The sequence below is a fragment of the Elgaria multicarinata genome, chromosome 2 (genome assembly GCF_023053635.1).
Source record: "Elgaria multicarinata webbii isolate HBS135686 ecotype San Diego chromosome 2, rElgMul1.1.pri, whole genome shotgun sequence".
NCBI classification, from domain to species: Eukaryota; Metazoa; Chordata; class Lepidosauria; order Squamata; family Anguidae; genus Elgaria; species Elgaria multicarinata.
Window position 1 is genome coordinate 79,595,882 of NC_086172.1, and position 26,410 is coordinate 79,622,291.

At 45.1% G+C, this 26,410-nt stretch overlaps 1 protein-coding gene across 2 annotated transcripts; it reads left to right on the forward strand.

The window, feature by feature from the left end:
- Positions 1-129: 129 nt before the first annotated feature.
- On the forward strand, positions 130-26,315 carry SMTNL1 (smoothelin like 1). 2 transcript variants are annotated; one of them, XM_063116926.1, is made up of 10 exons: positions 131-402; positions 5,459-5,597; positions 6,182-7,143; positions 12,503-12,638; positions 13,119-13,173; positions 14,251-14,418; positions 15,722-15,824; positions 20,455-20,606; positions 22,533-22,739; positions 25,917-26,315. In XM_063116926.1, the coding sequence occupies exons 3-9, from the start codon at positions 6,244-6,246 to the stop codon at positions 22,675-22,677; spliced, it is 1,659 nt and encodes a 552-aa protein (XP_062972996.1). In that variant the 5' UTR covers positions 131-402; positions 5,459-5,597; positions 6,182-6,243; the 3' UTR covers positions 22,678-22,739; positions 25,917-26,315. The 2 variants fall into 2 exon arrangements, with proteins under 2 accessions (XP_062972997.1, XP_062972996.1); XM_063116927.1 differs by lacking the exon at positions 5,459-5,597 and having other exon boundaries at positions 130-402.
- Positions 26,316-26,410: the final 95 nt, after the last annotated feature.

Here is a 26,410-nt window from a genome sequence, read left to right on the forward strand (position 1 = left end):
TTCAGCTATTGAGCAGTACAGAAATGGAATAAAGAAATTAAATTAAATTGCTCTCCCTTTAGGTAATAAGCTGATTTCTATTAAGCCCTTCAGAGTTGCTCAGAGGCGGCCGGCATCTCTGCTGGAAGGAAGAGATCCCTCTCCACCTCGCCCTGGCTCCCGCTGACCCTTCTGAGAAGTAGGGGCTGTGATTGAAAGAGGCACCTGTTGGCCTCCTGATAAAAATAGGAGCATCTAGTTACCCATCACAGTAGGGAGGGTGGGTGTATCAACAGAGTAGTAAACAATGAAAGAAGTGATGCAGCAGGCACAGTGAAGAGGAAGGCAGGCTGAGAAGAGGCCAGGGGAAGGAAGCACAAGGACGAGTCAGTGAGCTAGACTGAGGGAAAGCCCAGCCGTCCGGTAGGTGCAGCCTCACTTTCAATGCCCTTTCTTTCCCTACCAGCAGCTCCCAGTGGGGCGCGGGCTCAAGAAAGAGCAATTAGTAGGTATGTATCTAGTTAAGTGCTTCTTCATCCGATAGAAGGAATAACCAACTGGTAGCTCCCATGTAGTTCTAAGTGTGACTCTTGCACGCAGAAGAGAGAAACAGAGGAGGGAGGAAGCCCTCACTATGAACATATACTAGGAATATACAGTGCTGTCCTAAGGAATCCAGGAGTAGAAAGAGTTGCAAGAAGTAGGACCATGTAGGGCTTGAAAGAAAGGAGGCTAATGAAGTTGTCTGGGTCTGCTTAGAAAGGCCCTTCTTAGGGTCCCCCAGCCATCTGAGGTGTGACAAGTGGCCACTTGTGAAAGGGCCTTCTCAGTGGTGGCTCCCTGACTGAACACTGTCCCTAAATAGGCTCACCTAGTGCCTACTTTTGATGTGAAATTGGCACCTTTTAATTCTTCCAGGCTTTTTAATCCAACTGGTTTTATCTCTGCTAATCATGTTAATTCTAATTGCTTTTATGGTTGTTTTTTATTTTGCTTTCAATGTTTTGTTTGAAATTGCTTTTATTGTATATTATTATTATTGGAGGGGGGATAAGCTGGTCTGGAAAGTCATTGAAGGACAGGGTATACATATGTAAAATAAATAATTATAAAGTAAATAAGTAAAATGTTAGAGTTGCTAGAAATGTGAGTGCCGAGGGTGGGGGAACCAGGAAAAAAAAACAGAAGGGAAACCGGGGGTGGGGGAATCAAACACTTTCCCCCAAGAAGTTTTGTGGACAACGGTTCTGTGTTGCTGTTGTTTTGAACTATGACCAACAGGCAGACATACTGTAGGTGAAGTTTCTGGCAAAGCGATGTAGTAATGTGGAAAGCGGCACCTGCTGAATTTGTGGCAATGGTGTAATGGTTAAAGGAACAGAATCTCTGTCCATTGAGCCACTATCAGCAACCCTAGCAGAGCAGCTAGAGAAGGACGAGTTGCAAGGGCTGTCCTTGTGGCTCTCAGGTGGCATGTTTTGGTGTGTGGCTCTTGGTTAACTTTAAATACATTGGCCATAGAGCCCTAAACCATTGCTCGATTCAAAATACACACACACACACACACACACACACCAGCAAGCCAAGGAAATTCTATTCTCCTTACTATTTGTATGTGTGGGGAAGTAAGATATGCAAAGACAGTGCATGCCTTTGCAGGCTTACTCAGAAGTAAGTTCAACTGTGTTCAGTGGGGGCTCACTCCCAAGAAAGTGTGCATAGGATTGTAGCCTGAATTATCTGCCTAAGATCTTCTCTAAACGAGTGATTTATTGCACACATAATTGGCCACTCACAGAAGTTTGTGGGTTCATAACATGATGTCATCAATGTCCAGGACATCGCCCACGCTATCCCATTATCTGACTTTTAAAACGATCAGAGATAATGCGGTATTTAAAATTATTGCTAGAATATTGCAGGACCTCCCCGGTGTGTAAAGTTGGCATTGCACTATAATTCCACCACTAAATGGTGCATTCTCATAAAATGCAATGGATCCTTTCCGAGGAGAGAAGTTTTCAATTCAAAATCACATGGTCCCTTGTAAAGGAGTGTGTCGTGAAGATGGAAAGACTGCAGAGGGCAAATCCAGCCCTCCTGGGGTTCCGGTCTGGCACTTCCCCAAATGGCCCCACCTCCTTCCCCTGGCCCTGCCCCATTTCCCTCAGCCGCCAATTCTTTGGTATTTTCTCTGGTTTTGTGCAGTTCTTTCCTCCTTGTAAAAGGTTGAAATGCTTCTCCTAAGGCTTAGTTGCTGCACTAAGAGCTTTAAGCTATACTATGCTGGCATTTTTGGCTCCACCTCTGGCTTGGCCCACCATTGGGATGCAGCCCTCCCCAAGCACTTCTCCAAGTGGAATTCGGCTCTCAGGCTGAAAGAGATTCAACATCCCTAGCCTAAGGCAACCGACTACCTGGTGAAGCAGAGTGTTGAATTTGAATACATCATTTATCCTATGCTGTTCCTTTTTGGCCTGTGGAGCAGTCTACTCCAAGAATCCCCATAAAAACCTCTGTACACATTCCACCACGCCCATCACTCCATATATGCTCAGAGGAGAGGGGAGCAGAAGAACCTAGCCTCCCCAGTCTCTGGCAGGAAGAGGCCAAAATCAAAGAGCTTCTCCCACTTCCTTAGCAGTGAGAAGTTCCAGGCAGCCTCTGAAGGACCAGTTTCATTTGAAAGAAGGAACTCTGGTGCTTTATGGGGTTTCTGTAAAAGATTTGTCTGTCTGCAGAGTTGTGAAATGGGAAAGCAGCAACCAGCCGAAGCAGAGATAATCAAGGCAAAATTAAAGCAGACCCTAGCCCTCATGAACTGAAGAGTTCGCCACGGCATCCAGGTCTAATAATGTCTAAAACCTGTCCACATAATGGCTAACAGCCCCATTGGATTCTAGGAAAACATTCATATTCACTGTGACTGGTCAGCCACACAGGTCTGAAGGGTTTCTTTCCTCTAGTGAATGGCCCTTATTTGTTTGTTTTAATCCACTCAAGTTGCTCCCAGCACTCCGTGGATTTTACCACTTACCACTGAAGCGCTACAGCTCTGAGGGAAAGGCGATGCTTGTGCAGTAATTACAGCAGGCTTAGTCTGGCACTTAAGGGCTGGAGTTTACTTTGCAGAGATGCTAGTAATACCCTTCTCACCTCAGTGGATTTCCATAGCTGAAGAACACCGAGCAATTTCAGGCAGAGCAAGGATTATTTATTTCTTATGTATTTATTTAATTTATCAAATGCCTCATAAAATCAATTTCTCTAGGTGTTTTGCAGTAATTATAAAAACACAAATAAAATCAACAATATCAAACTAATAGATGTGCCAACACAGCCTAAAAATACAATATTGCATTGCAGGGAGTAGGATAGTCAACAACATTGCAGGAACTGACTTAATGAGCCTTTCTACATGAAGCTTTTATTGTGTGCTCAAGATTACTCACACACGGTATTTTGTGGGTCCTTTACACAACATCGTCATCCTCCAGGGCTTCTCCTGCTCTTTGCAACCATTTCCTCAGGGTTTGTTTGTTTTTTAGATTGAGGAAAATCTGGTATTATTTAGAAATGGTGGGATGAGGCTTGCATGTATTTGCACAATTCTGCTATACCACAGTACCGTGTAGTGGTTGTGTAATGAAACATATAGAAAGGCAGAAGAAAAAACCTGGGGGAAAACACATGTAAAGGAGCCGATTGTAATCCTGCAAAGAATCCAAAAGCAGAAACCTCAGTAAAGATGCAGGTGAAAAGGTGTAGGAAAGCCAAATAAAACACAAAAATATTAATGTTTTAAAAGACTTTGAAAAAAACGTTTATAAGCCTGAGAGCACAGGAAAGAGCAGGTGAGCTTTCCTTGGGGGAGCTGGGGAGCCTCTACAAAAAAAACCCTTTCTCTTGTTATCACCCTCGAAGCCTCTGCATGAGGGGGGCACTTGAAGAAGTGCTTCCATGGAAGACCTTAAAGGGTGCTACAGTGCAAGGACTTTGAATCCCATTGAATTATGTGTGTGCCTGTAGGGCAGAGATGGGCAGCTTGCAACCCTCCAGATGTTGTTAGACCCCATCACCCACCCTGTTGGCCAGGACAGCCAGTGGTCAAGGATGATGAGAACTGTAGTCCAAAAAGATCTGGAGGGCTGCAGATTCCCACTCCTGCTGTAGGAGTTGGAACAGCAAGTGTGGGGTGTAAGATCAAGGCTGAGAGCCAGGAGAGGGAAGAGACCAGGGGGAATGGACCGGAGGAGTGTTGATATTCGGAAAAAGCTAAGAGAAGTATGCTGTTGCTTGTAAATAACTGTTCATGTCCACTTCAAATTACTAATGCAGCTTTATTGGACAAATTGTACCCAGTCCTCTCTCTTAGCTTGCAACTCCCTATTCCTTTTCCTTCCATTTCCCATTTCCTGTATGAGAGCGTCCTTTTCTGAACATGACAGAAGGATGCTTCCTAAAATATAAGACTGTAACACACCATGATCGAATAACAAGGGCTATAATACACTGTTATGACTGCAAGAACCAGTTCATTTACCGCTCAGCCCTCAGAAGTAAATCCCCCTGTGTTCAATGGGACTGACTCCCAGTTAAATGGGAATAGGGCTGCAGCCCTAGGAAGAATGGAGGGGGCACCAAGCCAACAGAGCCACTCTTGGCACAAATGTCCTGAGCATCCTGACCTCTCAACTGGGTGTGCAAATGTCAGGGGCTTATTTTTAGGAGGTGACCAGGCAGCTCACCTGCCCCTTCTCCCCGTAATTGCCAATTGCACGTTTCATGACTGAGTCACTGGCTGTTCCTGGCATTTGTCAGCAGGTTTTATTTAAAGATGATTTACTAAGTGACAAGAAAGGAGGGGCAGTGGACTTCTTTGCACATGTGTGTGCACATGCACACATACAGCCTTAAAGGATTTAATTTCTGCTTCAAATAAGTTACTGCTTTAAGTAGTTCTGAGACAAGCCTGGCCCTACTATTAGGCAGAGTGAGACAAGCTGACATGAAAGGACAGCAAATGGTGATTGATTGATTGATTGATTGTAATTTTACTGCCAGGAAGGGAGAAAGGCACCCGTGGGCTTCGCTCCCTCAGGTGCTGAAATAACTTGAATTGCCTTAGGGTACCTTTCCTGGGGGGGGGGGGAGATATTTGCTGCTCCAACATAATAGACAGGCCCTGATGCAGAACTTGACATGGGTTCTCTTGATGAGTTTAGCCTTCTGTGAGGCTCTGCCTGTCTCCAAAGAAAGAAGGCTGGATTAAAGCACATGTTGAACAAGCTCTGCACTGAGCCATATTCTGAGCCCCAACAGATCCCTGACCTTTAAGCTATGCCGTTTCCTTTGTGAGTGTCCAGAGGCACAGGTGGAGGGAGGCACACGCATGCAGCCCAGCCTCCACTGGAATTTCTGAAAGAAAGAATATCCCGCTGCCATTCTAAAATGCCACGTATTTTACATTTCCTTTCAGCGGAAAACCTAGGTGCTGTCCTACCATCTTGTGGTGAACGTACAGTCACACCATTCGTCTGACTGGTGGAAGAACTAAAAGCAGCCCAGAATAGGGAACCAGTTCTTTTCACTGCCTTGGGTGAGATTTACCCTCCCAGGTAATTATTGTCATGGCCGGCCTCCCAGTTTCGCTAAGATCCTACTGTCGTAGCTTGGTATTTCTATAGTTTTTAAGAGTAGTTATATCATACACACCCAGCACAGAGAACGTTCTTGTTACCTTTGTGTGCCTTTAAACCCAGCAGGTGAAACTCAAGGAAGAAATCTTTGTATTTCAAAGGTCTGTGGGGAATGTATGGCTCTCCAGATGTTATTTGATTGCAGCACCCATCATCCTTCACCGTTGGCTATGTTGCTTAGAGCTGATGGGAGCTGCAGTTCAACAACATCTGGAAGACCACACATGTTGCACCATTGATCAATGGGTCCGTCCACACATGCATCCTCATCAATTGTTGACTTGCATAGACAAATCAGACCACCCCAGATAGATTTTTGTATCATCTCAAACACCCATTGCTTTTCAATGGAGTCAGTTCACTCTTTCAGCAACAAGTTGGAGAGATCACATGTTGCCCATGCAGCTAGGAAGGACTAACAGTTGTTATCCGTTGGTATAAAAGAGTGGAAGCTTTTAGCACCCTGGTTTTCACACTTTATTCCTTGCCCTGTGCATTTCCAGAACTGGAGCCAAAAAAGACCACCTGCTTCATACTCCACTGAAAAAAACAGGAACGTGGCATCATGGAGGCTGAAAACACCAAGAAGCAAGAGGAGACGCAGCAGATTAAGGGGCTAGAGCAGAAAGGAGAGTCAAGAGATGCTCAGATTGCACCTAAGGGAGAGGGGGAAGCTGGGAAAACAGAGGCTGCTAGGAATGAGGCTCATGGAGAGGGGGAAGCTGGGAAAACAGAGGCTGATAGGAATGAGGCTCATGGAGAGGGGGAAGCTGGGAAAACAGAGGCTGATGGGAATGAGGCTCATGGAGAAGGGGAAGCTGGGAAAACAGAGGCTGCTAGGAATGAGGCTCATGGAGAGGGGGAAGCTGGGAAAACAGAGGCTGCTGGGAATGAGGCTCATGGAGAGGGGGAAGCTGGGAAAACAGAGGCTGCTGGGAATGAGGCTCATGGAGAAGGGGAAGCTGGGAAAACAGAGGCTGCTAGGAATGAGGCTCATGGAGAGGGGGAAGCTGGGAAAACAGAGGCTGCTAGGAATGAGGCTCATGGAGAGGGGGAAGCTGGGAAAACAGAGGCTGCTGGGAATGAGGCTCATGGAGAGGGGAAAACTGAGGCTGCTGGGAATGAGGCTCATGGAGAGGGGGAACCTGGGAAAACAGAGGCTGCTGGGAATGAGGCTCATGGAGAGGGGGAAGCTGGGAAAACAGGGGCTGCTGGGAATGAGGCTAAGGAGGATACAGAAGAGGCTTTGGGGTCTAAGGAAGTGCAGGGATCTGAGACCGTAGAGAAAGTGAAGGTAGTTGGAGAAGGCGACCAGGCAGAGCCTAAAGATAGAGTGGCTGTGGGTGTATCTGGAACGGAGCTCAAAGAAGAAGGTGTTGTTTCTGAGACACCAGAGGAACTGCAGAGAAGGGGAAGAGGAAAAGCGGATGGCTTGGAGGAAAATACCAGCACTTCCAGTAGAGAGGTGGGAACAGAGTGTATTTCAAGTCATGATCCTTCACTTCTTTTTTTGGAGTGATACCTCTTAATGTGTCCTTTCACAGTAACATACCCTCTCCACCCCATGTCTTCACTTCAGTCTAAGTAACCTTTTTTGGATCTATGGGTGGATAAGCACAATATTTCCATTGACACCCCATCATGTGCATCTCATCCCATCCCCCCACGTTGATTTATTTAGCACAGATTTAGCATATCTGCCAGTCTCCTTCCTATCTGCACACATTGTTCATGTGACAACCCCCTATTAATCCTTCCTTTATTTCCTCTATAAATCCCAACCAACGAGGGCCACTTCTGAATGCTGCTCACTGGTTCTGTGACTCACCAACTCTTTGGCCCCACAGCAACCAGCCCAGCACTGTCTATACAGCCTTATTTTGTGAACCGCCCAGAAAGCTCCAGCTATTGGGCGGTATAGAAATGTAATAAATAAATAAATAAATTATTCTTCTCTGGTGCCACCATTTAACACTGAACCCTACCTCAGGTTCTCCCAAGAAGCCAGTTCCAGTTTATAAAACAGAGTAACTTTTATTAAACAATTAGTAAGGTTATGCAGTGTGCAAAGCTTATGGTTTCATCAGGTTCAATACTTGTTTGTTTCAATACAGTTTCAAATGCATCCCTGCTTACGCTAACCCTTAGACTACATTCTCTCCTCCCTCTCACTGTTTCCCCCAAAATAATAAAACACATTGTTCCTACACTTGCTCTAGACCCTGTACAGACAAACCTCAGACTCAACTAACTTCACCTTCAGCGGACCCTACTCACTCTCTCTACATACAATCTCTACTGCTTCCCTTAACGACTCTCCCTCGCTACTAACAACCAATCCAGACCTTTGACCCACCAGCCAATCTGCATTCACTTCACATGCTCTCCACTCTCTCTCACTATATTTAACTACTTACCAACCTTGTATTTGCAGTCCACACAGCACTTACATCTTGAAGGGCAACTATCATTTAAACATCACAATACAAAGGGTGACCATATGAAAAGGAGGACAGGGCTCCTGTATCTTTAACAGTTGCACTGAAAAGGGAATTTCAGCAGGTGTCATTTGTATATAGGGGAGACCTGGGGAAATTTCCTCTTCATCACAACAGTTAAAGCTGCAGGTGCCCTGCCCTCTTCTAAATCTGGTCACTCTAGTATAGCTCCTGCACTTTAACTGTTGTGATAAAGAGGGAATTTCACCAGGTTCTCCATATATACAAATGACACCTGCTGAAATTCCCTTTTCTATGCAACTGTTAAAGATACAAGAGCCCTGTCCTCCTTTTCATATGGTCACCCTATCAATACACTTACATTATATAAATTGACAACAAACAGTAAAACATCAAAGTACACACAACACGTTAAATCATTTAGAAAGGTAGATGCGGTTCTTGGTCTGTTACATCTGTTTGTCTTTAAAGAGCCACAAGACTCTTTGTTTTTAAATTAAGACATGGTATTAATTAGGGGTGTGATCCGCTTCTCCTCGGATCGGAGAAGCAGAAGCGGATTGGGGTGATCCGCCTCCGCTACAGGCAGAGGAGAAGTGGATCGGGGGGCTGGAGTAGCATGGCAAAGAGAAGCAACCATAAGCGGATTGCTTCTCTTTTCGTGGAGCGCTCCGCCCGCCATTTTGGATTTTTTTGCCCATAGGATTGCATTGCAGAAAAGATTAGTGGATAACTTTTTTGTTTTTCAAGCTATTTGAAACTAGCTGTGCTTAGAGAGTTGTGGGTGGGGGTCATTTTGAGCCTATTTTCAGCACTTTGTGTGCTGTGGTTTGCTTGCTATAATTTTTTTAAAAAATAGGGTAAAAAAAGCGGGAGAGGTACCTTTTTGAAGTGTTGAGAGGCAGATTCAACTCCCAATCATGATCACCTGATGAAGCATCCTCCAATCCCAAAGTTGGAGGGGGGATAAGCAAAACGGGATACTTAATAACTTGGGATACTGGGAAACTTTTCTTTTTTAGTCTCTGAACGGACTTTTCCCAGTGTTTTTTTAAACAGTAGTCCCACCAAACGCACAAACACAACCTGAAATCAGATACTAAGCAAATAAATAACAGATAGGAAACACAGCACTGCTACCCACCCTAACCTTGGTGAACAACTGAATAGATGTGGTGCAAGGGGATGAGGTCCCCTAGGGCATGTGGATGTGCCCAGTGCACACACTCCTGCCCTTGGAGGGTCATCAGAGCCCTCCAAAGATTAACCAGTGGAGACTGGAGAAGCTATGCCTGTCATGAGTTGAAGTGTCAGGTAGCTTCTTAAAGACTGGTATTTACTTAGGGCCAGTCAAATTGGCATATCCCCCTCCCCCTGGGCACGTCCACTTTCCTCTTACTGGTAAAAGACATAGCCTTTTTAAAAAAAATTCTTCTTGTTGTTTATTCAGCAACACTGCTGCTTTTAATTCCACTTCTCCTTTGTTTATTTATTTATTTATTTATTACATTTTATATTTATACACCTCATAGCCCAAGCTCTCCTGGCTTTTCCTCTTCAGTGAAGTCAGGCAGGCTTTCATTGTGGTTCAACTCCTTATTGTTGTTGTTATTATTATTATTATTGCTATTAATATTAATTATTACTGCTCTTATTAACATTATTTTGTTGTTGTTTAATAATGGCTATGATCACAATGCAGTCAATCAACTCTGAAGCAAAGCAAAGCTTTACTCTTATCCTCCTAGCCTCCTAGTTATGGGATGCAAAAGAAAAGGCATCTCTCTGTGCTGCTCCCGCCTCACAGGAATGGTTTGCAGTACTGGCTTTGAAACAATTCTTGGCTCACTTTCTTGTGCCCCCAGAAATGTCTGCTGCCTGCCTGCCTTCCCGCCTCCGCCTGGGTGCTTTTGTGGTGGAGCATCTGCAGGGACTGACTCCTCCATAGATCTATGGCATATCTCTGCCTGCCTCTCTGCCCGTCTGGTGCCTGGGAGCTGTACTACATGATGGGGCTTTGTGGTTCATGCCCATAAGTCTCCGGCATGCTTGCTCCCAGTGCTGCCTGTCCTCCTCCTCTGTGCCCACCTCGCAGGGATGGTTTGTGTGTGTCTTGCTTTGACTCAGGGGATAAGTCCTTCCTGACTTATGACTTAGACTTTTTGAAGTTCCAAATAAATTTTTCAAGTGTGGAAGAAGATTCATATTTAGGTTTATCTACTCCCTAATTCATGGAATGTTGGGATTTCCTTTGAAATGGCCATGAATAAAGCCCATTGAGCTGTCTACAGCTTTAAAAATTCCTGAGATACGGGGGTGTCCGATTTTCAAAAATCCCCCCCAAATCAGGGGAGGCTTGGATTTGCTTGAGGCTTGGCATGCATGTGTATACATGGATCAGCTGTCATGGTGCCTAATTTAACATTTCTAACGTGAAAATTGATGGAGCTCTAGCATGGGACTTGAATTGGGGTAAGTTAAAAGGTTAAATCCCCGCCAAAAATCAGAGGATGATGGAATTTGCTTGAAACTTGCCATGAATGTGGATCTAGATGTCATCTGTGAGGGTGCCCACTTCAAAGTTTTTATCTGTCAAAATGTCAGAGTAAATCCCATTTCTGAAAATGGGGTGTCCGATTTTCAAAAATCCTCCAAAAATCAGGGGAGGCTTGGATTTGCTTGAGGTTTGGCATGCACGTGTATCCATGGATCAGCTGTCATAGTACCTAATTTGACATTTCTAACATGAAAATTGACGGAGATATCGAAAGGGGTGTGAATTGGGGTTAGGGGTGATGCTTTAGTGGTTAAACCCCTGCCAAAAATCAGGGGATGATGGGATTTGCTTGAAACTTGCCATGAATGTGGATCTAGATGTCATCTGTGAGGGTGCTTGCTTCAAAGTTTTTATCTGTCAAAATGTCGGAGTAAATCCCATTTCTGAAAATGGGGTGTCCGATTTTCAAAAATTCTCCGAAAATCAGGGGATGCTTGGATTTGCTTGAGGCTTGGCATGCATGTGTATACATGGATAAGCTATTATGGTGCTGAGTTTGAGGTTTCTAACATTAACAGAAAAAAAGTTGTAGGCTTTTTTGGATTTTAATGCAAGTCTATGGGGGGAAAGCGGAGCTCCAATCCGGATCCGGAGCTTCACAGCGAAGCGGAGCAGACCGTAGGTGGAGCGGACCTGATCCAGAAGTTGTGAATCTGGAAGAGAAGCGGATCTGGGAGGGGGTCCGTGCACACTCCTAGTATTAATGGGGCAGGAAGAACTGCAGCTCTTTGAGATATGAAGCCAAATGGAAGAACTGCAAGACTGATTTTAGAGGGAAGGGTTTTCTTATTTATTTATTTAACATTTATGTACTGTCTTATCTGCTGAAAAAGCCACCAAGGTGGAGCGCAACAATTTTAAACCCCAACACAATTTGTGTATGTAAGCCACCGATTTCAGTCACCTTTTCATGGAAGTGCCTCCTTTGTAAACAGATGAGCAGTCCTCGTATATCATAATAGGAGTTCAGATGCTAGTGGTTCCTCTAAATGAGCAATTTATTGCACACTCATGATTGCCCACTCACAAAAGTCTGTGAGTCTTTTAAAGGACATTGTGAAGGACCAGGACATCTCCTATGGCATCCAATGGAAATTCTGTCATGAAATGAACCACTTTACAGTGGTAACATCTGGAAAGAAAGAAAAAAGCAGGATATTCTACCACTAGATAGCACTGTCACAATAGAACTAAACAGAGGGTAAGTAGTCAAATCAAACCATGTGATCGCCCCTCTCTGTCCATGTAATTAAGCCCATAACAATTGTGCCAAAAAAGAGGAAGGAGAAATGCCCCAGGTAAGCAATGCAATTTGTAAAGATGCCCTAGATTCAAACAGTTTCTGGGAAACTTTGAACATTCAGATAAGAATACACTCAGAAAAGGGTAAACAAGGAGGCAAATTATTTATTTATTTGAGGTCTCTTCCTGCTGCTCCTCAGTCAAAAAGGCTCCCAGAGTGACATAAAATAACCAGTTAAACAGCCCCTGCCCAGAGTCTTAAATTCTAAAAGACAGGGCACACAAGGAAAAAGGAATGGGGTGGAAAGAGGAGGAAATTAACTCTTTAAGCAGGGACGGTAGAACAACCCAGCTCTCCCTCAAGTTAGCCTGCTGGAATAGAATTAATCCCCCTACCTTAGCCTGCTGAAATACCCCTATCCAACAACCCAAAACAGACAATTCCTATGCCTTGATTTATTTATAAGATTTTCCCTCTGTCTTATCACCCCTGGCCTCAAGGCAACATACAATACTACATTTAAAACAAATTTCAATTTGTCCCTCCTCCTCTCTTATGCGTAAAGGGCCAAACTGACAGTACTTCAAATGAGCCCCTCTCACTGGAACCAGAGGAAGAAGAAGAATTTTGGCCGGAATTCTCTCCCAGTTCCCCTGATGAAAGTCCACAAAGCCCCACAAGCGTGAAAACCTCAGAAACAGGTGAGGAAACCGCAATTCAGCACATTGAGGATTGGGTAGTAATGCAAAATACATTTCAGATTGTTGTTTGTGGTGGCATTCTTGATTTATTGCTTGAAACAGTACCTGGCACAGACTCTGGCAACTGGCACGGAATCCCAAGAAACTCACCTTCCATTTTACACAAACAAAAAGCATGTTTCTAGCCCTCGTCTTTCTGTAGATAGAACTGATAACACAAAGAAGCTCCATTTCCTGAATACTGGAGCTTCCTGTATGACTGCATGCTCCCCTCTGAGGTGATTTCCCTCCCAACCTTCATTCACATTTCTCTAACCATAGCACAGCTTGGGGACAGGGCCCCTGCCAGTTCTGAGGAGAGTGATGGAGAACCCTAGGATATGTTCAGTCACAGTTAATTCCCTTCTGTATACATCATTTCTATGTAATTCCAAAATGGGTGAGATTTTTAACTGTACAACTTTCTGTAATTCCATCTAGGTGGCACCATTTCAAGCCCAACAGTTCCAGAAGCTGCCCCTGGGGACACCGCCAGGTGAGACAGTCTCTAAGAGCAACCCTGGCTCACTGGCAAGGTGGGCGGCAGCATCCCTGACCACTGTGGGGGAAACACACAGGAGTCAAAGTTCAACATTGAGCGTGGTGACAAAGACGAGCTGATAAGCAGATGCTCTCACGATGTTTCTTCTAAGTTCCAGAATAAAAGTTTATTGGTTTATTAGTCCCCAAATAATCCTTGTTAAAATAGTGGAACACAGCTTCTTAAACTGTCATAATGAGATACTTTAAAATGTTATAAAAATATATTTCAGCATAACGAGTAGAAAACAATGACAGCAGACTGCTAAATGGGCAAATTCACTCTTCTTTTGGGCCCAGGAAAAGGACGGAAACATGGCCACGTAGAGGCTTGAGGTCTAAAGGTTAAAGAAACTGTAACAATAGAGAATCACTTCAATGTTAACACACACACACGTCCCCGGAACTGGCAGTCAACAGGTTTGATAGGACACTTCTCAGAGTGGTCAGGAACACCTTTGGTTGGCTACCATCCCTGCCTCTCTTTTTCACATTTTGAGAGCCTCTGACTTGGTTCACTAACCCATGGCTTATTTAATTAATGGATTGTTGCCCTACCCAAGGTTTGTCTGGCAGACAATTTCTTTTCTCAGTCTCTGGGTCATTTGTTTCCTTCCTTTACCCACTCATTCCCTGTATCTGAAATGCCTTTGTAGCGCTGTAATACTGGCATGTAGAACAGCTGCTTCTTTGTTTTTTTACCATTCTTACCTGCCGCCTCTGTAGTCTGACAAAACAACCCATGAACAGCCAATTGTTCTGGGTTCGCACATAACGACAACCCTCGGTTTTAACAACCCGAGTCCACAACCCAGCAACAAACCATGGGTTCTTTCTCTGGGTTTTTTGTGGTTAACAAACCATGGTTGGGCTCACACATCATAACAATACATAATTCAACAACCCAAATATAGCTTAGCATTATGTGCAAACCCCATCACTGTATTAAGAGTTGGCGCATATGTCCATTTTTTACTGCTATGTCTCATCCTGTGCCTCTCATACCTGTTTCTGCTTTGCTTTTGTTTCTCAGTATCGAAGCAGGCCCAAAAGGGAACCGAGAGCAACAACCTGCACCTGAGGAAGCAGCTGCTACCAAGGAGAAAAAGAAGAGGCCTACATTTGACAGGAGGGAGATAACAAGGCCCCGCGTGCCGCCTAGAGCTCAGTCCCGCAAGGCCATTATGGAGAAATTTGGAGGGTAAGCCTGTGTCTGCCCCTCTGTTGAAACTCTGAATCTCTCTCTCTTCATTGCCCTATGGCAAACATGCTCCACAGGTGTTGCACCCACCTTGCAGAGAGTGCAGGCATGCTACCATCAAAATAACTAGACGACAGCAGGAGCAGGTTTACAGCCTAATCTCACAAACATTTACTTGGAAATCTCTGCCACTGGAGTCAATGGAACTTATTTTCAGGTAAGGAAACTAGGATGCCAATTTTAGTAGTTTTAGGTTTCCATGAAATGGTGCATTTGTACACAGCCAGATATGCACTGCTCCGAGATCCTACTACTTTTTCTGGTCATTGCACAGCCTAAAATGGTGGGGGAGAAGCTCGGCAAAGCATTATGGAAGAGATAGCTACATGTTAAAGAAAGGTAAGATAGAGCAGGACTGGCATCATTGGGCAAGTGCCAGGTTTCCAGTGCTCTAGCAGGCCCCACAGCCAATGCCGACCCTTGGACCATCTTAATTCTTCTTCTTTTTTTAGCCTGGTACTCCATGCAGCACCAGGTGGATAGATCTAGCCACCCTTTTAATTTCCCACAATGCCACAACCTAACATTGGGCCTGTTCAGATGACACTTCAGGCTCTGTGGTTAGCAAAACTGTGGTTCTCTGGGGTTAGCACTAACCACAAGCCATGCTGTTGCACACAACACACTTTAAGCCATGGTTAGAGCCGCTAACCCTGCTGCAGACGGTCTGACTGTTAGTGAGTGAGCAGGGTTTAGCAAAATGCATCACACAAGACCCCTTAAACCCTGCTGCTTAACGAAAAGCTTAACCACCAGGGTTTAAGGTGTCTTCTGAACACACCCATTGTTGGAAATTGTTCTAGGGTTATGTAGTCCAATGTTCTAGGGTTATCCAAGGGTTTTGAACGCATGACATTCAAAATGGTGGCCAGCACACATCTCGGACCACAATGGCTTACCGTGATGTGTGAACCAGGTCCCTGATAGCAGAGTTGGAGCCCCATGGGACACTTTGTCCAGGGCCCCCTCAGACGTAGAGTGGCCCTGACAAAGAGTTTTCTCTTGGGAAAATTGCTGAGTAGGTTGACATCTGCACAACCAGACTAGATATTGGGCATTGATCCCAACCAGGAAGATCTCTCTCCCAATTGCTACACAGTAGAAAAGAATTAGAAGATGTGAATTAAATCAGCTGAATCCCATGTGCTCTGTGCATTCTTAAGAAGCATGCCTTGTTTGTTTGTTTTCCACCTATTCCTTATCTCTCTCTCATCTCCCTACCACAATCCTCCTCCCCCAAAAGTGCTGCAACTGGCCCTGCCCCCAACATCAAGAGGACAGGAGGGGCAAACACTGTGAAGACTATGCTGCTAGAGTGGTGCCGAGCCAAGACCCGCGGCTATGAAGTAAGACATTGACATAAACTGTGAAAATGGGAACTTGCTCAACACGTGCTCTTTTGGTTCATGACACCACTATTGCCCTGGAATAAAGTAGGCATATCTACTTCCGTAGGGGGTAGGGAATGGCACCGTTAATGCCACTGGAGAAAGGTTTATGCAGATAAGTAGCTTTTGGAGACATTAAGACCACACTCCGATGCACACTTAACATGGGAGTTAGTCCCATTGACCACAGTGGGCCTTACTTCAAATTAAACATGCCCAGGAGTGAGCTTTCAGGATATCTAACTGGAGGAGCTCCACCATCCAAGCTTCAGACCACGGACCTGGGCCAACACCCACCAGTAAACTGGTGCTGCTACCAACCTGTCCAGATTGGCTTTACCCTCTTTGGTTTGATATAATGTTGCAGGCATCACCAGGGACACTTCTAGGCTCCGTTGTCTTCCATGTCTCTGGCCCCAGTGTGGATAGCTCGCTACACACAGGTGAGTTGTTAACAGTAGCAAAGGCCTGGATGGAGGCTGCAGCAGAATAGCAGCTCCTGAGAATTAGATAAGTATCGACCACTTTTTTTGTGTACTGTTGCCAGGAAGTTCTTGATTCAAAGCTTACCCTACCTAGCCACTGTATCCCTAGCCTCACTCTCCCCTTTCTCATGTGCAATATTGGATATTATATTGTTTTATTTAAGAGTCACTAAAGGCACCTTTCAGAAACTATGTACAGTAAAAGACATAAAATTAAAATATACAACATTTAAAATATGAAACGTTAGTTACCAGAATGGCAACCATTGCAACGCAGGGGGGCAGTTGGCATCAGGATTACAGCAAGAAAGGAGTAAACCTCTGCTCGCAGAACACTGCAGTCCTGAGTCAAAATGGACACACATACCTTTGCTACTTACTCCTAAAAAGAAAACTTTAAGCGGCACACAATGCTGCAGGCGACGCGTTGCACAGTTATTTAATGCCCTGAATGTATGAACACAAAGCACTTTGCACATTCTAAAAGCACTATATAAAGGCTAAGTGTTATTGTTTCTTTACATCTACCTACACGCTGGATTATAGTTCAGTGGAAATAGGATGTCTCTCAGGCTATATTGATACTATTCACATGTCTAGCACCCTCACATATATTTTGCAGTTTGTCAAAATAGCAGTGTTGTCTCTCTCACACACAGTATGAGAACACTGCAATCTCACGAAACACAAATCAACAGAAACATGTAAACCAAACCTGTGATCTTCCCTCCCCAAAGGTGGCAGCCACAATGTCTGATTCATGGGATTTCTAGCCACACTTTTTGTTCTTTTAGATCAACACATCTTGTTCTATTGCAAAACTGTTTTTACTGGAATGATAGAACTAATGTGGCTGATGGAGATTGTAGTCTAACACATCTGTAGGGCCCCAGGTTGGAGAAGGCTAATCGGAGTCAATACTTTAGCACTAATTTCAAACAAACATTAATGCCTCTTTCAAGTTCAATTAGATTGTTGACATCTGGGCTTCTGTATCAAAGCAGTAATTAAAAATATTCCTACAACTCATTGGGATCCATTACACCAGTGTTTTAGTGCACTCTTGCCATGCCCAGTGTGCAGATTTGCAGCATGGTACTCACATGACGCTGTGCATGTCCTGCTGACACCCCCTCCTCTTCCCCAGCCTTTTCCGTCTTTTCCTAGAACGCCTAAAGTCTGGATTGTTTTCCCTAAGTGCGTTTAATGCGCCCTTAAACCTCTGTGTAGTGCTGTAATCCCACATTTTCCTTTGTTGGGGTGTGTGTGCTGTGACGGGAGTCTGGCTGTTCACTTGAATGGATTGCATCAGGTCCTGACAGGGAAAAGTGATCTCTCCCAGCAGCCAGCTCCAAACCTCAGTAGAAAACCCAAACTTTGCATCCCAGGCTCAAAAGCATTTTTTTAAAAAAAAAACGTACAATGGCTGAATCGCTGCAGAGACAGGATTGTACTCCCTTAATGCCTCCAAAGAGCCAGACTAAAGGGTTGTTCCATTTTTGCTGGGCAGAAAGGCAGTCTGGTTGAAGCACTCATCTGACAGGACCTGTCTTGTTAAATGGGGGGGAGGAACAACCAATGAACTGGAGGGAGAAAGAGAAGAGGCGGAGTGGAAGAGCAAACAAGTGAAAGAGCAGCGTATTCAGGTGAAAGGGACCATAAGCTTGACGCGCTTATACATCGGAGGTAAAAAAAATGTGATGGCAAAGTAGGGAGGGAAATTACTTGTGATGAAGCCCATTATCAAGGTGACCAAGTGAAGGAAATCCACCTTTCCCAACCAGCACAGTTTTACATAGTGTCGTGCCCATGGTGATGCCAGGTACTCAATTCAATTCAATTCAATTCCTTTTATTGCAGTCAACAGACCAATAACACATATAAAAACACATAATAAATATTTAAAATACATGAAATTAAAACAGAGTATGATTACATGAGCCTCCTTAAAATTCTGTGCTAGAAGCAAAGGAAAATCCTGCCACCATAACTGATCTGGTAAGGATTGCGTGATTAAGAAATTTAGCGACTTGTTCAGTGGCATGCTTATCTTGACCCTGTAAAAGGACCGACATAAGGGTCATGGACGATCGTCCAGGTAATCGTTGTGTGAAAGGATGGATAAGGGCTTTTCTTGCCTCCTGATAGAAGCTGCAGTTGAATAATACATGGGAGATAGATTCCACCTCCTCGTAGTTACAGGGGCAGCATCTATCTGATAGTGGGACTTTCCCAAATCTGCCCTCCATTACCCTAGAAGGCATAGCATTGAGCCTTGCTAGGGAAAATGCCCGCCCATATTTGGGTATAGATAACCAGCCTAAATACAGAGGTACACTATTTTGGTCGTGATCCCATAGCCCCAAGGCATACGGGGAACATGGGCCCCGTGCAGCTTGCTGTAGTTCCTGAGTATCAATATCCAGGAGTCTCTGCTTAATGATCCTTTTGGCGCTACCCAGGTCCAGGGATAACAGGTGGTCTTGGGAGAGCCCTATGGTGGTAAGTTTTAGCTGAACTGCTTTCACCCATGGAGATTTATAAGAGTCCGTCCAGACCATGGAGGTGAGCGAATTAGGGACAGGACTTAAATTGCAACACAGCCAGAAATAGAGTGTATGTATCCACCCTATACATTTTAGGGTACTCAACCCAACTTCCAGATTTAAGACTGCACTAGCAACAGATCTTGGGACTCTAAATATTAGCCTTAGAAAGGAAGATTGGACACCTTCCAGTGAGTTCTTATAAAGAGGAAGCCATATCGGGGCACCAAATAGAAATTGGGACACCACCTTTGCTTTATAGACCTGAGTGGCGGCTGGAATGTATTGCCCACCCCTGGAGAGAAAAAAACGAGAAAGTGCCCCGATTAAGTTCTCTGCCCTAGCTTTAGCATATTTATTATGAGTAATCCATTTTAGTGTTTCATTAAACCATAAGCCTAGATATTTGTACGAGTTGGCCTGGTTGATTTTTACCCCCCCCCCTATTGACCAGGGAAAGGTAACCCTCCTCCTAGAAAAAACCAGAACATTGGACTTCTGATAATTAATTGAAAGGCTGTTATTTTGGCAAAAGGCCGCAAAGCTATTCATTAGACGCTTTAGATCCAGGCAGGTTTGCGATATGAGTACCGCATCGTCTGCGTAGAGTAGAATTGAAACCTTTGTTAAGCCTATTTTTGGTGGATGAGATTGTATCGGTACAAGAACAGCTAGAAGATCAGCTAAATATAAATTAAAAAGCTACTGTGCAGACAGGTGCATGTTTATAAGTCTGAAATCAGAGCACTGGCAAAAATATTGGTTCAGCTCAACCTTCACTAACCCGGGGCCCTACAAATGTAATTGACAATTCCCATCTTTCCCAGCAAGCATTTCTGGCCAATTAGGGATGATGGGAGATGTAGTCTAAAACATCTGGAGGTTGATAAAGTTTAGAATGTTCAAATTCCAATTCAGCCTTGATGCTCACTTGATGGCCTGGGATGCAATTCCCTTTCCCTTAGCCCAAGGGTGTTGAACCTCTTTCAGCTTGAGGGCCAAATTCCATTTTGGAGAAGCTCTCGGGGGCCACATTCTGTTGGTGAGCAGGGCTAAAAGCAAGATGGACCAGGGCCAAAAGACCAGCATAGCTCCGTTTCAAGCTCTTCCTGCCAGCAGCTAGGCCTTAGGGGAGGCCTTCCAACCCTTTAGAATGAGGAGAAACAGCACAAAAGTGAAGAACCCAACACATGATCAGTGATTGGGGAAAGCGAGTGGGCCCAATGGAAGGGGGCGTGGCCATCTAGGAGACCCCAGAGGGCCAAATTCGGCCCCGAGCCTGAGGTTCTGCACCCCTGCCTTAGCCCAAAGAACCTCACAGGATGGATGCAAAGATAAAGATGAGCTCATTCCATGTATGTGACCCAGAGACGCTAGGAGGAAAGGAATGGTGTGAAATGTGATTATCCATAATAATGCCGCAAACTAGTGCAGATATGCCTCTTATATTGCAGCGGCAATGTGTGTGTGTATGTGTGTACATGTATGTAAGAGAAAGCAGAAAGAGAGGGGAAAGGTGAGTCCCTCCCAGCTAATGTTTCTTTTTCTCATTCCCAGCATGTGGACATCCAGAACTTTTCCACCAGCTGGAGCAGCGGCATGGCCTTTTGCGCCCTCATCCACAAGTTCTTCCCAGATGCGTTTGATTACGCAGCTCTGGACCCAGCCAATCGCAGAGAGAACTTTGACCTGGCTTTCTCCACTGCCGAGTGAGTGTCTCCTCCATTCCAAGACCCCCAGGGCACCACCACCACCATAGGGCGGGTTGGGTCTTAGAGCTGAGCCACACATTTCCACAGCAGCCCTGGGTAGTACAAACTGTCGTTTACTACAGTAAATGAGTAAAGTTATGTATTGAAGGGATTTTTACACACACACACACACACACACACACACACACACCTTGGCAGCTTACAAAAAATAACATTAATAACAGTTCAAAACCACGTGAAACACATGAACAGAGCAGTAGAGGTTGGACATTTTGGTACGCGATAAAGATAAGTTCATAATCGGAAGTCCTCCAGCTATCCAAGGCACGTACAGCTCCGTTAAAAGCAAGCTGCAGGGCTTTGTATTATGCTTGGAAATGGCTTGGCAGCCAGTGAAATCTTTTAAACACTGGCAAAATATACTCCATCCAGCCCCTCCTAGTCATCCATCTACCAGCAGTATTTTGGACCAATTTTGAAGTTTCTGAAAAATTTTCCAAGGCAGCCCCATGTATAACACATTGCAGTAGTCAAACCTAGATGTCATTAGAGCATAACAGTTGCCAGGTTATTCCTGTCCAAGGGGGACAGCAACTGGCAAAGGGCACTTTGGCTCGCATCAGTTCCAATATGGTCAGGGATTCTGGGAATGGTAGTCCGAAATATCTAAAGGGCACCAGGTTGACTACCCTTAATCTAAGCCATGGGTCATCTAATTAATTAAATACAAGGGTGCATTAACAGGGGAATCCCACCTCTGAAGGCTGATCTAGTTTCTTCCATGTACCTCAAGAGGATGGAAAAGGTGTAAGGAGAACTATTCTGTATCCCAGAAACCACAGAGGTTAGTTCTCCTGGAGTTCTGAGGGATATAATCAACGGAGATGTGGCACCTATATTTGATTTATTTGGCTGCCTTTCCTTTCTCCACTGGTCTGGTGACGCCCCCTACCGTTCCCAGAATCAGTCTTTATGCTGGTTACTCTACAAAGGGCATCTTTGTTTCCCACATGGTTTGAACCCTCTCCTTCACAGGTTAATGTAGCTCCTGAAGGATAAAACAAGTACTTAATACTTTATACAGCCCTTCAAGGTAGGCCAGTGTTTGTTTCAGTGAGCAATCACTGTCCAAAACATCTCGACATGTCTACTGGGCATGTCTACATAAAGAGTTTGCCCCGGGGTGGCTTCGCAGTAGCGGCAGGTCATCTACATGATGAAGCCACCATTTCGAAGCCTTCCGGGGGCAAACCCTGAAAACTCTGCTGAAAAAAAGTCAGTCACTTACCCTGACATTTTTGTTTGTGGAGGTGTGTCACAGCCAATGGCGCCCCCTGATTGGTCACCATGGGCTGAACAAGGAAGAGGGCGGACCTCCAGGAGAGCCCTGTGCCCCATAGTAAATAATAACAACAACAATGGAAAGAGGGGGAGGAGAGGAGCGGGCCCCACGCCTGTAAAAATATTTTTTTAAAAAACGGGGGGGGGGGGAGGAGGAACAGGCAGCCAGACAGAGGTCAGAGGGAGGAGAGGTGGTTCGGGCGCCCGGCGTCCCTCTCCTCGTCTTCCTCTGGCTGCCTTGTTCCTGCCCCATCCCTCCCAGTGCTCAGTGCCACAGTGAAAGTTCACACTTGCATTCCTTCCCATGTGGATGTTGGGAAGGAATGCAAGTGTGGGAGGGAGCCAGGCTCCTTGCGGTGCCAAAGCACTACCATCAAGCCCGGGGCCAGGTTGCCTTCCCCTGGGTCAGAGTGCATTTCCCTTCCATCCTGGACCAATTCTCCAAAGTTGAGCTTGACTAATGTGTGTGTGTGGGGGGGGGGGGTATGAAGGTCTTGGCTCAAGAGGTGCCTTGCAGACTCAGTGAGGCTGAGGCAAAAGGTATCCAGCTAACCTGACTGCACTTTGATCACCTCTCCCCAGGAAGCACGCCGACTGTGCACAGCTTCTGGAGGTGGATGACATGGTGCGCATGAAGGTTCCTGACAACAAATGCATCTACACCTACATCCAGGAACTTTATCGCAGCCTGGTGGAGAAAGGGCTAGTGAAGACCAAGCAGAAATAAGAATGGAAGGCAGGCTTATGCTCAAGGCCAACTGGAAACTAGAGGGAAGTCTGGTGGGACAGGTGAGGGAGGCTCCGTGGGTTTCCACACCAAGAGAGGGTTTTACCTAGAAATTGTGAAGACCTGTCCTCTGGTAGTGGACAGTAGCTGATAGGAAGGGGAGACAAGGTGAGAGCTATATCTATTACTCAGTTTTGACCAATCTGAGGGCTGTATTTATTGTTATTTTAAATAATAATAATAACAATAATAATAATAATAATAATAATTTATTTCTTATCCGCCTCTCCCTTTGGATTGAGGTGGGGAACAACGTTAGTACAGGAATCAACACAACTTACATTTAATACATTTATATACCGCCCCATAGCCAAAGCTCTCTGAGCGATTTGTTTAATAATAATAATGATGATGATGATGATGATGATGATGCATTTATATCCCACCTTTCTTCCATTGTGAAACTCAAGGTGTCTACGTGCATGTCCCTGGTGGTCTCCCCTCCAAGCATTGACCAAACCCAAACCTGTTTAGCTTCAGCAAAGTAGCTGCCTCCTGTGCCTTCAGACCATGCCCTGGGACCAAAAGTGGCATTCCACAAACTCGAATAGCGCTAGTGGAGCTCCGCTGAATCTTTCAATTGCACAAGCAGTTGCCCATTATGCTTGCACAAACAGTTGCACGGCGGGTTGTACAAGCATAATGCGCAACTGTGTTTGCGCAAACATAACTTTAGCTGTTTTCTCCTCTTGCACATAGTTCAGAACCTAGTTTTCACTAGTGTCATGTCATTTGCACTAACTGATTGACACAGATGATACTGCCTTCAGTGTGCAATTTTAGTCACTATTTTTTGTATTAAACATTTGTGCCATACCATCATTTTCAATTTGAAACATCTGAAGGGGTTATGTGGCTGAAATCGTTCAAGGAGTAGGATAGGGGTGTATAAAACTATGCCTTGAGCTCCATCACACCAGCGATTTATCCCATTCTCGCCATGCCTAGTATGTGTTTTTGCAGTACAGTACTCGCATGATGTCGTCCCTGTCCTGTGCTCATCTCTCCTCTTCCCCTCCCTTTTCTGTCTTATTTTGGAGTGGGGAAAGTCCGCTTTTTCCCCTCAGTGTGCAATAAAGCCGCTCCTCCATCCCATGTATTGCTGACCTTGCGCTATATCGGACCATCCCATTTTTTGTTGGGGGCATGTGTGTCGAAGGGCGGTCTCGCTGACAAAAGAGGAGGGTGGGATGGTTCTCCGCTCAACTGCTTAACCATGTACATTGATGGTGCTATATAAATAAATAAATAATAATAATAATAATAATAATAATAATGAAGGGGGAGGGAGAAAGGGCACCCGAACACCCCGTGGAGAAGGCGAGCGAGGCCACTGCCGCCAGTGCCCAGGACTCAGTCCCATTCAACTCTATGGTTCTTACTCCTGAGTAGGCACGTCTAGGTTTCCTGACCTGAACAATGTGCCAACATTGACCACAAACTTCTCCAAAAGCTAATTGTAATACTTTCTCTTCACTTAATATATGTTTAATATGATCTTAGGGGAAAGCACAGTGTGTTGTTTTACCGTAATTGCATAGTTTCAGGTTGCCATACTATTGTATTTGCACAGAAATAAAAAATATATTAAAATATATATATAAAAAATTAACTGCAGGGGGAAAGAGAACGTAGGGGGCAGGGCAGGAGATTTCGCCAGCATAGTAGCGATACAGGTGAAAAGATACGTGAGCTGAAATAGCACAACACCACACAGACGTGCAAGTGCCCAGCGCGAGACTCGCTAAGGAGGAAAACCGCGGACTCAAAGCAGGAAAAAAAAGTAGGTGTGATGCCCCGGATAGTGTGGAGAATGTAGACAGGGAGACATTTTTCTCCCTCTCTCATAATAGTAGAACGTTGAATCATCCAGTGAAGCTGAATGGTGGGAGATTAAGGACAGATAAAAGGAAGCACTTCTTCAGTTAGCACATAACTTCGGTTTTACTCGGTTTAAAATTTTAATATTGTTTTACCACCTTGCATTTTGAGGTCTTAATTTTTATGAACCACCCAGAGAGTTTTGGCTTTTGGTCGATAGTTAAATTGCAGAATTCACTACTGCAAAAAGTCATAATGGCCACCAACCTAAACAGCTTTGAAACAGGATTACACACGTCCATGGGGGACAGGCTATCAATGGCTATTAGTCATGATGGTTATGTGCGTCTTTCAGGACAGCATACAGCCACCAGTTGCTCAGGGACAACAGTGGGAAAGTGTTTTGCCCTCATGTCCTGCTTGTGAGCTTCCCATTGGGGCAACTTGGTTGGCTGCCATGGAAACAGAAGGCCAGACTGATCAGCTTTTGATCTGACCCAGCATGATTCTTCTTTGCGTTCTTATAAAGAGCAATGGCTTATCCCAGGCTGTCCGTCATAAGGCCTGGATCCTGATAAGGTCCTTTGGAGTTCCCACTGAAACCCACGGCACCCCCATCAAACCTCTCACAACTTGCCGAGCCACCTTTAGCCCTTGAGAATGAGGCCCTGAATAGAACAGGGCTGAGCCACCAGTTGTTGCTGCGTGTCTCACAGTCCCCTCACACATACACACCCCTTCGTTTTAGGTTAGCAACCTAAGCATCAAGGAGAATGTCATCTGCAGCTAAGGAGAAAAGGTGTGCGGTTGTTGGTCTTCGGTCAGTGGAAAAGGAGACTGCAGTGACAAGGATGTTAAGGCTGACTGGATTGGGGAGGCAGTTCTTTTGGGGTGCAGGATGAGGGCATTGTTGTTTTGGCATGCAAGGGGATTTTGGAGGACTAGCAATGGCCTGTGGGAAGTCTGCTTAAATAGTGGGTTGTGGGCTGAAGGACAATGCCCATGCTGTGGGAAGTACTGGTGAAGGGACATTGGCAGGCAAAATGTGGGAAAAGGACACATGGCTAAGCACTAGTCCTACAACTGGACCCCTCACTCATTAGCACGTGTGTGTGTGTGTGTGTGTGAGAGAGAGAGAGACAGAGTGCGGAGTTGATGCAAAATTATGGGTGTGGCCCCCATGCATCTGATTGGCCAGTGAAGTTGGCCCTCCAACCCATTTGAGTTTGCCACCCCTACTCCAAAAACCACAGCAGCGCCTGGGAAGGTGTGCTCGGAATCATCTTGCCACACTTGTGTATGTTTTGAAAGGATAAAGAGAGTTCAAATTCAGAATTTTTTGTTTGTTTGCTTTTCAGGGAGAAAGCAGCATGGGATGTACCCTGAGAAGAGGGCCTCTGTTCTGCAATTTCTTGAGTACTGCACTGGATCCAACCACAGTAGCTTAGCTTCTCTAACACTAAACTCTGCTACACAAAGACTTTGTGCCAGTGTGCTTTTGAGATGGGCAGGAAAAGAATTAGCTCTTTTCATTCAAGCACGACCATCATCTTCAGCCAACTTACCTGCATGGAAGCAGAACTGATAGCATCTATCTATCCCAAACAGGTGCAGCTTTGAACAAGCAAGTCACTCTAGCAGTTACAACCACCAATTCCACATCCCATTCTCTTAGCAAAACCTCCTCCAGCCCATGCTTCAATCATACTTCTCCCTGCAAAGCACTAGATCCATTAAAACACAACTATAAGAAGTCATGTCAAGTCTGCCGTATTTTGTTTTGGCAACTGCAGTTTGACACCCTTTCACAATGACGAGCTCCCAGAGAGGCAGTGTAAACAGCTGTCCTTGA